Source organism: Heterodontus francisci, chromosome 3, assembly GCF_036365525.1.
Source record: "Heterodontus francisci isolate sHetFra1 chromosome 3, sHetFra1.hap1, whole genome shotgun sequence".
Lineage (NCBI taxonomy): Eukaryota > Metazoa > Chordata > Chondrichthyes > Heterodontiformes > Heterodontidae > Heterodontus > Heterodontus francisci.
In genome coordinates, this window is record NC_090373.1 from 200,825,304 (window position 1) to 200,839,809 (window position 14,506).

A 14,506-nucleotide genomic window follows, 5' to 3' on the forward strand; every position below is an offset into this window, starting at 1 on the left:
CATCTCCGCTCAGTTCGCAAGCAGGACCCTGAGCTTCCAGTTGCTTGCCATTTCAACACTCCCCCCTGCTCTCATGCTCACATCTCTGTCCTGGGATTGCTGCAGTGTTCCAGTGAACATCAACGCAAGCTCGAGGAACAGCATCTCATTTACCGATTAGGCACACTACAGCCTGCCGGACTGAACATTGAGTTCAATAATTTCAGAGCATGACAGCCCCCCATTTTACTTTCATTTTTAGTTATTTTTTCTTCTTTCATTTCACATTCTTTTTTACATTTTTTACAATCTTTTTTTTGCATTTATTTTTTTTCATCTTTGTTTGTTCAGTTTGCTTACTCACTGTTTTTTTCAGGTTTGCACTTGCTGCTGTTCAATATTCAGTGTATTCACACCTAATTTGTACTAATGCTTTGTCTTACAACACACCATTAACATATTGTTTGCCTTTGCTCCGTGACCTTTTGGTCAGCTATGCGGCCTGGTCCAATCTAGACTTCCTTTGTTACCTCTTGCCCCACCCCCACCTCACTTGCTTATAACCTGTAACTTTTCTAATATTTGTCAGTTCCGATGAAGGGTCACTGACCCGAAACGTTAACTCTGCTTCTCTTTCCACAGATGCAGCCAGACCTGCTGAGTGGTTCCAGCATTTCTTGTTTTTATTTCAGATTTCCAGCATCCGCAGTATTTTGCTTTTATTTTATGTATAAATGTTGCTGCTGCTCCCTACATTTTTATTGGAGTTGTCTAGCTATAAAGATCATGTCACTTTGCCTCTTGATGGACAGAATCCACATTCCGGTCGGAGCTCTTCAGCCACGGGGAGGAGGCAGTTGAGAAGGACTCTTGCGATGACCTTCCCTGTGGCAGACAGCAGGATACCCCTCTGTAATTACCGCAGTCAGATTTGTCGCCTTTTTTGAAGATGGTCACAATTACAGCGTCGCGGAGATTCCTTGGCATGCTCCCCTCCTTCCTGATGAGGGAGCTGAGACCATGGCCCGAATTGTATGCCAACCCAACGAGCTGGATGGCAGCAGGGTGTGGCGTAAAATGAAGCAGGAGGCTTCGGGAGGCCTTCCCGACTCCCTCCCGCCTCCACCTACCCTTACGTAGGGCGGGCGGGGGGGAGGGCGAAAAACGGCTTCGGCCAATCAAGGCCCTTACATGGCCACTTAACGGTCACTTAAGCGCCTTGGCCGCCTCCATGCGAATTTTATGCGTGGCAAGCAGGCGTCTGGAGCCTGGGAAAAGCAGGTGGCTTCTTAGCGTCTCGTGGAGGGCCCTGTTCATTGGGCACAGGGTGCCCGATGGAGGGCCACCCCCGCTTCCCCAACCACCCCCAAGACCCAAAACACCCCACTTCCCCCCAAATGACAACCCTTGCCTCACTGGGGCCTGACCGATTACCCCTGGTGAGGCAACCAAAACATAACTTATTTCCCAGCTCCCAGGCAACCTGTCTTCATGCTGGGCTGTAGTCCCAGCAGTGGCCACCGCTCCCGGTGTCACTGCTGGGACTAAGAGCTGCCAGCTCTCTGATTGGCTGGCAGCTCTATTAGGCGGGACTTCCTGCCTCAAGTGGGTGGAAGTCCCGCCTCAGAGCATTTAAAGCCTGGGGACGCGCAAAATATGGAACGGATCCCCAGGCAAGGCGGAAGCGGATTTGCTACCGACTTTTGCAGCAGATGTCGGCTCCCGTCTGCCCAACGTAAAATCCAGCCCCATGTATTTGTGTCAAGAGTACCTCTCCGTCCAATTTTAGAATTTTGGCGGCGTACTCCAATGGCAAAATAACAAAAACCCACAAGAAATGATCTGTGGCTGAAAACTGCAACTTATTCTGGGGTTTATACTTGCTTTCCCATTGGAATTATGATGGGTGACTAGTGCTGTTGTATGGACAGTAGAAATTCGGCTGTCGAGCACACATTGTTTACCTAAGGCCCCAAAATGGCAGACGTGACCCGAAGTGTGGAGCCCACCATAACAGTACTCAAAGTTGCACTTGTATTAGGAATACATGTTGGCAGGATTCAAAGCAAACAAAAAATTATAAAGACCTCACTCAGCACAACATGATGCCAACTGGCATGGAGGGCCCCTCACCAGTACTATTTGAAGGGATCATGCAGTGCTCACAGATTTTATTTATTCTTTCACTGGATGTAGGCGTCACTTGCCAGGCCAGCATTTATTGCCCATCCCTAATTGCCCTTGAGAAGGTGGTGGTGTGCTACCTTCTTGAACCGCTGCAGTCAATGTGAGGTAGGTATAGTGCTGTTAGGAAGGGAGTTCCAGGAATTTGACCCAACGACAGTGAAGAAACAGTGATATAGTTCCAAGGTGTGTGACTTGGAGGGGAACTTGCAGATGGTGGTATTCCTATGCATTTGCTGCCCTTGTCCTTCTAGTTGGTAGAGGTCGTGGGTTTGGAAGGTGCTGTCGAAGGAGCCTTGGTGAGTTGCTGCAGTGCATCTTGCAGATGGTACACACTGCTGCCACTGTGCGTCGGTGGCAAACAGAGTGAATGTTGAAGATGGTGAAAGGGGTGACAATCAAGCAGGCTGGTTTGTCCTGGATGGTGTCGAGCTTCTTGAGTGCTGTTGGAGTTGCACCCATCCAGGCAAGTGGAGAGTATTCCATCACACTCCTGACTTGTGCCTTGTAGATGCTGGATAGGCTTTGGGGAGTCAGGAGGTGAGTTACTCACCGCAGAATTCCTAGCCTCTGACCTGTTCTTGTAGCTACAGTACTTATATGTTCTGGTCAGTGGTAACCCCAGGATGTTGATAGTGGGGGATTCAGCAATGGTAAAACCGTTGATCATCAAGGGGAGATGGTTGGATTCTGTCTTATTGGAGATGATGATTGGCCTATACTTGTGTGGTGCAAATGTAATTGTCACTTATCAGTCCAAGCCTGAATGTTACCTTGCTGCACAGGGACACGGACTGCCTTAGTATCTGAGGAGTCACGAATGGTGCTGAACATTGTGCAATCATCAACAAACATCCCCACTTCTGACCTTATGATTGAAGGAAGGTCATTGATGAAGCAGCTGAAGATGGTTGGGCCTCAGGCACTACCCTGAGGAACTCCTGCAGTGATGTCCTGGAGCTGAGATGATTGACCTCCAACAACCGAAACCATCTTCCTTTGCACGAGGTATGAGTCCAACCAGTGGAGAGTTTACTCCTGATTCCCATTGACTGCAGTTTTGCTAGGGCTCCTTGATGCCATACAAATGCTGCCTTGATATTAAGGGCAGTCACTCTCACCTCACCTCTTGAGTTCAGCTCCTTCATCCATGTTTTGACCAAATCCATAATGGGTTCAGGAGCTGAGTGGCCCCGGCGGAACTCAAACTGCGTCAGTGAGCAGATTATTACTGAGTAAGTGCTGCTTGATAGCACTGTTGACAACACCTTCCATCACTTTGCTGATGATCGACAGTAGACTGATAGGGTGGTAATTGGCTAGGTCGTTTTTGCCCTCCTTTTTGTGCACAGGATATACCTGGGCAATTTTCCACATTGCCAGGTAGATGCCAGTGTTGTAGCTATACTGGAACAACCTGGCTGGGGGCGTGGTTAGTTCTGGAGCACAAGTCTTCAGTCCGATTGTCAGGGCCCATAGCCTTTGCAGTATCCAGTGCCTTCAGACGTTTCTTGATATCATGTGGAGTGAATCAGATTGGCATCTGTGATGCTGGGGATCTCAGTAAGAGGCCAAGATGGTTCATCCACTTAGCACTTCTGGGTGAAGATGGATGCAAATGTTTCAGCATTGTCTTTTGCACTGATTTGGTGGCCTGCCCCATCATTGAGAACAGGGATATTTATTTATTTTTTATTTAGAGATGCAGCACTGAAACAGGCCCTTCTGCCCACTGAGTCTGTGCTGACCAACAACCACCCATTTATACTAATCCTACATTAATCCCATGTTCCCTACCACATCCCCACCATTCTCCTACCTACACTCGGGGCAATTTACAATGGCCAATTTACCTATCAATCTGCAAGACTTTGGCTGTGGGAGGAAACCGGAGCACCCGGTGGAAACCCACGCAGTCACAGGGAGAACTTGCAAACTCTGCACAGGCAGTACCCAGAACTGAACCTGGGTTGCTGGAGCTGTGAGGCTGCGGTGCTAACCACTGCCCCACTGTGCCGCCCATTGTGGAGCCTCCTCCTCCTGTTTGTTGTTTAATTGTCCACCACCATTCATGACAGGATGTTGCAGGACTGCAGATCTTAGATCTGATCTATTGGATGTGGGATCGCTTAGCTCTGTCTGTTGCATGCTGCTTATGCTGTTTGGCATGCATGTAGTCCTGGGTTATAGCTTCACCAGGTTGACACCTCATTTTTAGGTAAGACTGGTGCTCCTCCTGGTATGCCTTTCTGCACTCTTCATTGAACCAGGGTTGAACCCCAGCTTGATGGTAATGGTAGAGTGGGGGATACTACACTTGATCTTAGCCATGCTGAGCCATGACGTTACAGATTGTGGTTGAATATAATTCTGCTGCTGCTGATGGCCCATAGCACCTTATGGATGCCGAGTTTCAAGTTGCTGGATCTGTTCAAAATCTTTCCCAATTAGCACTGTGGTTGTGCCGCACAACACGATGGTGGGTATCCTCAATGTGAAGACGGGGCTTCGTCTCCACGAGGACGGTGTGGTGGTCACTCCTACCAATACAGTCATGGACAGATGCATCTCCGACAGGTAGATTGGTGAAGACGAGGTCAAGTAGGATTTTCCCTCTTGTTGGCTCCCTCACCACCTGTCACAGGTCTAGTCTAGCAGCTATGTCCTTTAGGACTCGGTCAGCTCGGTCAGTAGTGGTGCCACCGAGCCATTCTCGGTGGGGGGCATTGAAGTCCCCCACCAAGATTACATTCTGTGTCCTTGAACAAGTGGTGTTCAACATGGAGAAGCATTCATTAGCTGAGGGGTGGCAGTCGGTGGTAATCAGCAGGAGGTTTCCAGATCCATGTTTGATCTGATGCCATGAGACTTCATGGGGTCCAGAGTCAATGTTGAGGATTCCCAGGGCACCTCCCTCCTGACTACATACCACTCTGCTGCCACCTCTGGTGGGTCTGTCCTGCCGATTGGACAGGACATACCCAGGGATGGTGATGGTAGTGTCTGGGACATTGTCTGTAAGGCACGATTCCATGAGAATGACCTTGTCAGGCTGTTGCTTGGCTAGTCTGTGGGACAGCTCTCCCAATTTTGGCACAAGTACCCAGATGTAAGTAAGGAGGGCTTTGCAGGATCGACAGGGCTGGGTTTGCCATTGTTGTTTCTCGGGCCTAGGTCGATGCCAGATGGTCTGTCTGGTTTCATTCATTTTCGACTTTTCTCCAGCGGTGAGGGTTCGCCCACATGACAGGTTTCACCATGGTGCATGGCTGCATACACATTGCCTTATGCACTTCTCATCAGCACCCTGGAATATTTATCAATCGAAAGAGATTTCAACCCTTAATGTACTATTGGCTGATAACCAAAGGCAGCGCATCCTGCAGGTTGTGCCTGCTATCCCGGAAGCAGTGACTCTTTCATTATGTGCCAGTCCTCCTTGCTGCTTTTATTCCAACCAGGCCTCAATGTTACAGGTTGACTACTGTTGACAAGTGTTATCCCCTCTGGATATGGCTCATGACTCCAGTTAGGAACCCAAGCACAATTGCACAGCACTACAATGAAAGCCATGTGAAACTAGGAACATCATTGACCAAACAATTGGCATGTTCAAGCCCTAAATCGATAAACAGTTTTGGTTATATGAAGCAAACTGCAAAACCTCACTATCATAAGTGACGAGCCTTTGCCACCATCACCTGCAAACCAACATGTTCAGGAGAAAAAGGAAAAGCAGAAATAAGGAGAGGAGGAGGAAGAGAAGGAGAAGGGACTACCAAGAAAGCTCCTATCTTCCAAAGCTCTCAGAGACAAGCTGATCAAAGAGCAGTTCAACAAATTCAATTCCCATTCACTAACAGTCCCACAATCCTTACCTCTCTTCTTGCAACCACCATCAGATTGCCTTAGGCCACACTTACTGGTCTCACCCTCACTTCACTACAAAGATGAATACCCTAAATCCAAATGCAAAACCAAATTTAGCAAATAAATAATGTCATTATTTACAGAAAAATTACTGTTCACCCTGTACAGGAGCAAGGATGTCTTACTGCAGTTATACAGAGCCTGGGTGAGACCACATCTGGAGTATTGTGTGCAGTTTTGGTCGCCTTATCTGAGAAAGGATGTTCTTGCCTTGGAGGGAGTGCAAAGAAGATTTACTGGGCTGATTCCTGGGATGGCAGGATTGACGTATAAGGAGAGATTGGGTCGACTAGGCCTATATTCACTTGAGTTTAGAAGAATGAGAGGGGATCTCATAGAAACCTATAAAATTCTAACAGGACTCGACAAGCTAGATGCAGGGAGGATGTTCCCGATGGCTGGGGAGTCCAGAACCAGGGGTCACAGTCTCAGGATACGGGGTATGCCATTTAGAACCGAGATGAGGAGAAATTTCTTCACTCAGAGGGTGGTGAATCTGTGGAATTCTCTACCACAGAAGGCAGTGGAGGCCAAGTTATTAAATATATTCAAGAAGGAGATAGATATATTTCTTAATGCCAAAGGGATCAAGGGATATGGGGAGAAAGCAGGAACAGATGATCAGCCATGATCTTTTTTGAATGGCGGAGCAGGCCCAAAGTGCTTACTTCTGCTCCTATTTTCTCTATTTCTATGTTGCAACATTCCTTTAGTCTGTGTACTCCTTTGCCTACCGTCATGCTCCTAAGAGATATTTCCCCAATGGTTACAATTTGGCTGGTGGAAGCCTACTGAGCTTCCACTAAGGATTTATTTATTTAGAGATAAAGCACTGAAACAGGCCCTTCAGCCCACTGAGTCTGTGCCGACCATCAACCACCCATTTATACTAATCCTACATTAATCCCATATTCCTATCACATCCCCTCAATTCCCCTACCACCTGCCTACACTGCAACATCACAGCTTGGGCAACTGTCTGGGATCAAAGGATCATAGGAAATAGAAGCAGGAGTAGGCCATCTGGCCCGTTTAGCCTGCTGCACCATTCAACAGATAGTGGATGATCATCTATCTCTATGCCATTTTTCTCCACTATCCCCACATCCCTTGATGTCATTAGTATCCAAATTGATAGATTTCTGTCTTGAACATGCTCAATGATTGAGCTTCCACAAGCCTCTGGGGTAGAGAATTCCACAGATTCACCATCATCTGAGTAAAGAAATTCCTCCTTGTCTCAGTCTTAAATGGCTTGCCCCTTATTCTGAGACTGTGTCCCCTTGTCCTAGATTCACCAGCCAGAGGAAACATTCTATCCACACCTACCCTGTCATGCCCTGTAAGAATTTTGTAAGTTTCAATGAGATCACCTCTCATTCTTAGAAAAATTACAGCACAGAAGGAGGCCATTCAGCCCGTCGTGTCCGTGCTGTCTGAAAAAACTAGCCACCCAATCTAATTCCACCTTCTAGCACCTGGGCCATAGCCTTGCAAGTTACAGCACTTCAGGTGCACGTTTAGGTACCTTTTTGGAAGAATTGAGGGTTTCTGCCTCCACCACCATTCCTGGCAGTGAATTCCAGACACCCACCACCCTCTGGGTGAAAACATTTTTCCTCATGTCCCCTCTAATCCTTCTACCAATCACCATAATCTGTGCCCCCTGGTAATTGACCTCTCCGCTAAGGGAAACAAGTCCTTCCTGTCTATCCTATCTAGGCCCCTCATAATTTTGTACACCTCAATCACCCCTCAACCTCCTCTGTTCTAAGGAAAACAACCCTAGCTAATCCAATCTTTTTTCATAGTTGCAACTTTCAAACCCTGGCAACATTCTTGCAAATCTCCTCTGTACTCTCTCCAGAGCAATTATCTCCTTCCTGTAATGCGGTGACCAGAACTGTTTGCAATACTCCAGCTGTGGCTAAACCAGCGTTTTATACAGTTCCAGCATTACATCCCTGCTTTTGTATTCTATACCTCGGCCAATAAAGGAAAGCATTGCATATGCCTTCATCACTCAATCTACCTGTCCTGCCACCTTCAGGGACCTGTGGACATGCAATCCATGCACTTCTTCTACCCCTCTCAATATCCTTCTGTTTATTGTGTATTTATTGCTTTATTTGCCCTCCTCAAGTGCATTACCTCACACTTCTCCGGATTGAAATCCATTTACCACATTTCCGCTCACTCAACCAAAACATTGATATCATTCTGGAGTCTACAGCCATCTTCTTCACTATCAACTACACGACCAATTTTTGTATCATCAGCAAATTTCCCAATCATGCCTCCCACATTTAAGTCCAAATCATTAATATGTACCACAAACAGCAAGGGACCCAACACTGAGCCCTGTGGAACGCCATTGGAAACAGCTTTCCATTCACAAAAACATCTGTCGACTACTACCCTTTGCTTCCTGTCACTGAGCCAATTCTGGATCCAACCTGCCACATTCCCCTGTGCCCCACGCGCTTTCATTTCATTGATCAGTCTGCCTTGCGGGACTTTGTCAAGTGCCTTACTAAAATCCATGTAGATCACATCCACTGTTGGTGGATGGGGTGCCAATCCAGCAGGTTGCTTTGTCCTGAATGGTTTCAAGCTTCCTGGGTGTTGTTGGGGCTGCACTCATCCAGGCAAGTGGAGAGTATTTCATCACAGTCCTGACCTGTGCTTTGTAGATGGCGGACAGGCTTTGGGGAGTCAGGAGGTGAGTTACATGCCAAAGAACTCCCAGCCTCTGACCTACTCTTGTAGCCACAGCATTTATGTGGCTGGTCCAGTTCGGTTTCTGGTAACTCCCCCTAGGACGTTGATAGTGGGGAATTCAGCGATGGTAATGCCATTGATCATCAAGCGGAGATGGTTAAATCTCTCATGTTTGAGATGGTCATTGCCTGGCACATGATTGGCACGAATGTTACTTGCCACCTATAAGCCCAAGGCAGGTCTTGCTGCATTTGGACATGGGCTGCTTCAGTACTTGAGGAGTCGTGAATGGTGCTGAACATTGTGCAATCATCATCGAACATACCCACTTCTGACCTAATGATGGAGGGAAGGTCATTGATGAAGCAACTGAAGATGTTTGGGCCTCGGGCACTATTGTGGTCACTGTTCCTTAATGGCTCCTTTACAGCAAGGTTATTAATTAGCCCTTTCTCTTTGCATAATACTAAAATCTAAAATAGCCTGATCCCTAGTTGGTTCTTCAACATACTTCTCCAGAAACCCATCTCGTACACACTCCAGGAATTCATCTAATTAGTGCTAATTAGGTTTACCAAATCTCTTTGTAAATTGAATTTGTCCCTAATTACTGCATTGCCCATGCTACCTGCAGCTCTAATTTCCTGATTTAGACCGTGCCCAACATTACCACTGCTTTTTGGTGGTCTATAAACAACTTCCACCAATGTTTGCTGTCCCTTGCTGTTTCTTAGCTCCACCCAAACTGATTCTACATCTTGCTCCTTCGATCTAAGATCCTCTCTCACTCATCCCTTATTAATAATGCTACCCCACCTCTTTTTCCCCCTCCGCCTGTCCCTTGTGAATGACGAATATCCCCGAATGTTCAGTTCCCAGTCCTGGTCACCCTGTAATCACATCTCCGTAATGGAAATTAAATCATACCCATTTACTCTATTTGTGCCTTCAAATCATCTACCTTGTTGCGAATGCTGCATGCATTCAGATAGAGTGCCTTTAACTTTGTCTTAATATTATTCCTCATTCCGATATTCTTTGATGTTTGCCTTCGTCTCGTCTGCATTCCGATTTCGCTTACTACTTTTCTACTTCCCGTTACCAGTTTTGCTTCCCTCCAATCTAAGTTCCCTCTTGGGTTACCAACCCCCTAACAATTTAGTTGAAACCCTCCCCAACAGTACTGTCAAATTTTCCTGCGAGGATGTCAGTCGCGGTCCTGCTAAGGTGCAATCCGTCCATTTATACAGGTCCTAGCTACCCCAGGTCCCAATGCCTCAGAAATCTGAACCCCTCCCTCTTTAAAAGAAATGGTTAGTGAGATAGTTGATGCGTTGGTTTTGATTTTCCAAAATTCCCTAGATTCAGGGAAGGTTTCATTAGATTGGAAAATAGCCATGTAACTCCTTTAATCAAAAAAGGGAGGGAGATAGAAAGCAGGAAACTACAGGCCAGTTAGCTAAATACCTGTCATTGGGAAAATGTTGGAAGTTATTATTCAAGATGATATAGCAGGCACTTAGAAAAATTTAAGGTAATCAGGCAGAGTCAATCTGGTTTTGTGAAAGGGGAATCATGTTTAACCAATCTATTGGAGTTCTTTGAAGAAGTAATATGTGCTGTGGATAAAGGGGAACCGGTGGATGTACTGTACTTAGATTTCTGGAAGGCATTGATAAGGTGCCACATCGAAGGTTATTGTGGAAAATGAAAGCTTATGGTGTAGGGGGTAACATTTTGGCATGGATAGAAGATTGGCTAGCTAACAGGAAACAGAAAGTAGGCATAATTGGATCATTTTTGGTTGGTAAGCTGTAACGAATAGTGTGCCGTAGGGATCAGTGCTGGGGCCTCAACTTTTTACAATTTATATAAATGACATGGATGAAGTGACCGAAGGTATGGTTGCTAAATTTACTAATGACACAAAGATAGGTCGGAAACTAAGTTGTGAAGAGGACATAAGGAGGTTACAAAGGGATATAGATAGGTTAAGTGAGTGGGCAAAGATCTGGTAAATGGAGTATAATGTCAGAAAATGTGAAATTGTCCATTTTGGCAGGAAGAATAAAAAAGTATATTATCGAAATGGTGAGAGATTGCAGAGCTCTGAGATGCAGATGGATCTGGGTGTCCCAGTGCATGAATCGCAAAACGTTAGTATGCAGGTGCAACAAGTAATTAGGAAAGCTAATAAAATGTTATTGTTTATTGCGAGGGGAATTGATTACAAAAGAAGAGAGGTTAGGCTTCAGCCATACAGGGAATTGGTGAGACCACACTTGGAGTGCTGAGTACAGTATTGGTCTCCTTATTTAAGGAAGGATGTAAATGTGTTGGAAGCAGTTCAGGGAAGGTTGACTAGACTAATATCTGGAATGGGTGGGTTGTCTTATGAGGTAAGGTTGGACAGGCTAGGCTTGTATCCACTGAAGTTTAGAAAAGTAAGAGGCGACTTGATTGAAACATATAAGATTCCGAGGGGTCTTGACAGGGTGGATGTGGAAAGGATGTTTCCCCATGTGGGAGAATCTAGAACGAGGGGTCACTGTTTAAAAATAAGGGGTCGCCCATTTAAGACAGAGATGAGGAGAAATCTTTTCTCTCAGAGGGTCGTGAGGCTTTGGAACTCTCTTCCTCAAAAGGCGATGGAAGAAAAGTCTTTTTAAAGGCCGAGGTAGATAGATTCTTGATAAGAAAGGGGTGAAAGTTTATTAGGGGTCAGTGGGAATGTGGAGTTGAGGTTACAATCATCTAATTATATGCAATTATATACAATCATATCTTATTGAGTGGCAGAGCAGGCTCAAGGGGCCGAGTGGCCTACTCCTGCAACTAATTCATATTTTCATACATTCCTGCACCAATTCTCCATCCATGTGTTAAATCGCTTCATCCTCCTATTCCCATGCTCAGTAGCATGTGGTACTGGGAGTAATCCTGAGATTACAGCATTCGAAGCCCTGCTTTTTAATTTTTTTCCTAACTCCTTAAACTCTGCTTTCAGGACCTCCTCCCTATTTTTACCTATGTTGTTGGTTCCAATGTGGACCATGACCTCTGCTGTTCACCTTCCCCCAGATAACTGGCTGTCTTAGTGGCACCAGGAAGGGCACTGGTAGAAGGGCTGGCAGGAGAGCAGGCATTGTGTCATCCTGAGCAAGGTTAGCAGGTTCTTCCCCTATCGAACCCAGGCCACTCACCTGGGCCGGTGCCTTGGAATTTCTAGTGTTTTCCTGGAGAATAGAATGCTGGAGTGATTTGAAAGCCTGATCGCCCTGTTTCAACAACGACCCGCAGAGCTAAGATGACAGCCATCTGAGCCTTCATGGCAGCAGTTTATGATGTGATGGAACCTGTCAGTTTTGTCATGAAATGCTGCATCATATGGGGTCCCCTGCAGTCCATGCACCAAGTTGGAGGTGGGCTCCTAAATGCTCTGTGACTTTGTGCACAGGTCTCCAGCTAGCTGCCCAGTGTTCCAGCATTTCCTGGTGGATGCGCATCTTCAGTAGGCCAGCCCATCAAAGTCTGCATCTAAGTCTTCTGCAGCAAAACTTGTATGCTACATTGCTTGCTGGCAAGCTGGCACATGTGCTTACTTTCCATGCCCTAGCTCCTATAAAAGTGCCAGGTGAGTCAATACATGCAGATCCTGCTTTCAACCTAACACCTAAGGTCCATGTGGTGTCAATATCTGAGCTGCTAGTTGCAAGAGTGAGACCGAGTGACGATCTATTTTGTCTGTAGCTTGTCATGCAGAGTGGATGGGCTGAGGGACGTCAGAAGGCATAAGGATGAAGTATGACGAAACCCTGCTCGTCAAGTTATTCTGTGCCACCAGTGGTCGTACTGCACTCTACCATTTCCCGCGATTTTCAGCATTGTCTCCTCAATGGGAAAATCAGGGTGTATTAATGTGCTAGTTCCTAATACCTGAGGCAGAATTACAGAGGCAGGCAGGCGCAAAGCATTCGCACCATCAGCTGGTGTGTCGGTTTGCCAGCACCATCCTGTCCCCTTGCCATTTTCCCAGAGGCGGGATCGGAGGGGTGGGAAGGGCTACCCACCCACAAGCGACCTGTAGGTAAATAGTCTATTAAGGCCAATTAACAGAGACTGACTGGAATTTTTCAGTTGGCCTGCTGACCCTGCTGTGGCATCAAGAACTAGGCCAGCTGCTTGGAGGCAGTCCAGGGGCAGAACTGGGTAGGGGGCCAGTGCTCCAAGCGGGCTTTGAGGCCCTTCCCGCCTGTCTGGGCACAGCTGTGACCACAGGCCATACTTGTGGCCTGGCAGTTGTCGTTACTTTTTAGTTTAAAAGTTTTAAAAATTGCTGAGAGGGCATCTCAAGATGGAGCTGCCCTCTCTTTTTCTTACCTGAAATGGCAGGCTTCTGTTCTTTCCGAGCTGGAGGGCCTGCTATTGGCTCCTTCTTAGTTGGACGGCAAGCCTGCCCTCTGGCCACTAATTGGCCAATTTGGGGAAAATAACAGCCAGGTGACTGTTTAGCACAGTGTGGGGTCAGGACTCCCAAATGACCCTGAAATCAGGGTACTGACCTAAATCCCAAAATCCTCCCCTTGCTGTTATGTGCCACCTTCTCCTGCAAGGAAGAGGGAAATGTTTTAGCAAAAGTCATGAGACTAAATGTGACGAAGGACCATTGCCCACTATCTGATTTGCACATAATATTGATCCCATCTAAGAAAGTTTACATTTTCATGAACAATTATAAAATTACTATAAATTTTCTGCATACCTTGTTAAAGTGATCTGAAAGATTTTATATCCAGCAATGAAGGATGCCAGTTTTGTAAAGCTTTGTTTTCCAGAACCGCCGACTCCTACCAGCAAAGCATTTCCACAATCTGTACGGATTATACGGGATATCTGCAAAATATTTTTTTCTTGCTGTCAGATATTCTTATTTTTAAATGAATAAATTATAGATGCAACATAACTGGTCAATGCTTTATCAATCTCCTTTCAGTGTAAAAGCATAACAACAAAACAAATATATAGAGTCATAGAGTCATTGAGTTATACAGCACAGAAACAGGCCCTTTTGGCCCACAGTGGCTGTGCCGGCCATCAAGCACCTAACTACTCTAATCCCATTTTCCATCACTTGGCCTGTGGCCTTGTATGCTATGGCATTTCAAGTGATCATCCAAATACTCCTTAAATGTTGTGAGAGTTCCTGCCTCTACCACCTCTTCAGGCAGTGCATTCCAGATTCCAACCACCCTCTGGGTGAAAAATGTGTCCTCAAATCCCGTCTAAACCTCCTGTAAAATAATATTTCAGATTAATCCAGCTCTGATCATAATATCATAGAATCACAGAAAGTTTAAGGCACAGAAAGAGGCCACTTGGCCCATCATGTCTGTGCCTGCTGAAAAACGATCCACCTATTCTAATCCCACCTTCCAGCATTTGGTCCGTAGCCCTGCAGCTTACGGCACTTGAGGTGCATATCCAGACTCCTTTTGAATGAACTGACGGTCTCTGCCTCAACTACCCTTTTAGGCAGTGAGTTCCAGACCATCAGCACCCTCTGGGTGAAAAGGTTTTCCTCATCTCCCCTCTAAATTTTCTATCAATCACTTTACATCTATGCCCCTTTGTCACTGACCGCTCTACGAAGGTGAATAGACCCTTCACCTCCACTCTATCCAGGCCCCTCAAA

At 46.3% G+C, this 14,506-nt stretch overlaps 1 protein-coding gene across 1 annotated transcript in view; it reads right to left on the reverse strand.

Annotated features, from left to right (window-relative positions):
* The window catches only part of LOC137367179 (dynein axonemal heavy chain 8-like), a 2,062,041-nt gene that overhangs the window by 500,770 nt on the left and 1,546,765 nt on the right, over positions 1 to 14,506 (reverse strand). Inside the window, exon 87 of the mRNA XM_068028615.1 lies at positions 13,577 to 13,707. Within this exon, the coding sequence (XP_067884716.1) occupies positions 13,577 to 13,707 (131 nt within the window). The remainder of the gene's footprint in view (positions 1 to 13,576; positions 13,708 to 14,506) is intronic.